Genomic DNA, 1,933 nt, shown 5'->3' on the forward strand with positions numbered 1-1,933 from the left:
ATGGCTTCTACTCTAGAAAACTGACACTATCGTCACTGCCACTCTGCGCTAACAAGAAACAATTTCATCGCTATTAAAATCATTGATGGCTTCATTGATAGTTGTGTGGGCGTAATCGGTGGAACTTTGTCCATTCTTGATGATAAGATCACGTTTACAACACCAAAGGGCGAAAGACCTCTTTTAACTTTAAATTGATATCGTATCACGCGATTACAATAGTGAACGCAACACCACATGCTTTATCGAGGTATTTACTAATATTGTGGTACTACTTCTATTCAAGAATAGTAGTAGGGTATTTCTGAAGTTCGAAGACATAAAACGTAATTCATGAAACCCGCAATCCGTTCAAATCTCGACATCACGTTTGTCGAACTCGACGTGGGGGATTAAACTACAGACATCTGAAATGGAATAAGCTTTGTTTGTGATTATATTCTAGAGATTCGTTACATGGCATTGGATGGTGACTTTAAACAGCGTGGACGCAAGCTCGAAGCTGCATCCATCGCTGCCATTGTTCACGGCATGCACTTGATGCACGTTAGAGAAAAGGGGTGCCTCTTTTAGGTAAGAACCCATACGTATTACCAAAAGGTACTAGCCGGGGTGGCGAAGATTGCCGGGGTGGCGATGATTGTATTAGTGTCGTCATCGAGATACCAGATGGAATCCCAGTCGTGGATACATATACGATCCTCGAGAAGATCCTGAACGCCGTTCAATCAACGGTTAACGCTTCCGATGAAACTGTGAGCGAAACAGCAGTGCACTTCACAGCATCCTGGGCTGTAGTGGTGTATATACAACACTACAGCCCAGGAGGCTGTGTTGCAGTGTGTCAGTGTGTACAGATTGGTCTGCGGATTCCCTTGGCTGAAACGTGTTGGTGTGTTGTAAAGCACGAGCAGAGTAATCTCCGTAATCCGCGGCTATAGTTACCATCCACAAGACAGCGCCACATCCTTCGAATTCTCTTGTCCAGGAGGTTGATCTCCACTGGGATCACGTGCCTCAAGTGACTGCGCCGCCCATTGCTCATTCTATCATTTTCCTGTTCACCACCAAGCAGCTTGCTTCGGTTCTTCGACGCGGAATGATCTTCGCTAGTTTTCTCAAGGGCGTCGCTCTGATCGTCCTCCTGACGCTTAATGTGACGGCCTCCACTCCAGACGACGGTCGTCGCCTGCGCATCGAGCCACTCGTCGACCACACTGAGCACCCACCGGCAAGGGAGCTGCAGGTAAAGAGCGCTATTGTCAAGGCCTTCAAATGGATGGGCACGAAGTCGGAGATGATTTAGTTGAATGTGATTTTCCGCTGATAATAGGCTCTTGTTACATCCCCCAACTGTTTTGCGTAGACGTGTAATCCATCCCCAATTAAAAACTCAACTAGCACCAACCATCACCAACTAATGGGGATTTGATTGTGTCGCCGTAATTTACTCCATCTAAGTATGATATCATTTCTCTACATTCGACGTGGTTTGTAGAGATACTGAGTTGTGTCGTTCGAAGGTCGAGCGAATGTACCGATGACTTCGTGGATTTCGACATGCATACCGTGTAAGCAACCCGTCACATATTTGCTGCAACTGGATGCCATCGCGTCTTCTGGCAACAATGGATGGTGTCCACTTGTACAAGGTTACTTCCTGCTTCGATAAGCCCCATAAAAGTCCATGTGCAGCCAGTTTACTACTCCTTTTACTCGGCTTCGATAGTTGTAGCTATGCCAGTATAACGACAATAAACCAGTCACCCTACTACAAATCCAGAGCATTTGTATGCTAATGCAATTGACGGTAATAATGGAGCACTGCAGCAAATAGTACACGTATGTATTGAATCATCAGTCTTCACGCATGTCTACTTCTGGACTTCTGCAAAAGCCACCCATGCTAGTGAATAACAGATAGCGAAAACGC

The 1,933-nt window shown here is 45.8% G+C and overlaps 1 protein-coding gene across 1 annotated transcript; it reads left to right on the forward strand.

The window, feature by feature from the left end:
• Positions 1 to 1,099: 1,099 nt before the first annotated feature.
• On the forward strand, positions 1,100 to 1,306 carry PPTG_01915 (hypothetical protein; the record flags this gene model as incomplete). Its single annotated transcript, XM_008895306.1, has 1 exon — positions 1,100 to 1,306. The coding sequence occupies one exon, from the start codon at positions 1,100 to 1,102 to the stop codon at positions 1,304 to 1,306; it is 207 nt and encodes a 68-aa protein (XP_008893554.1).
• Positions 1,307 to 1,933: the final 627 nt, after the last annotated feature.

The sequence above is a fragment of the Phytophthora parasitica genome (genome assembly GCF_000247585.1).
Source record: "Phytophthora parasitica INRA-310 unplaced genomic scaffold supercont2.3, whole genome shotgun sequence".
NCBI classification, from domain to species: Eukaryota; Oomycota; class Peronosporomycetes; order Peronosporales; family Peronosporaceae; genus Phytophthora; species Phytophthora nicotianae.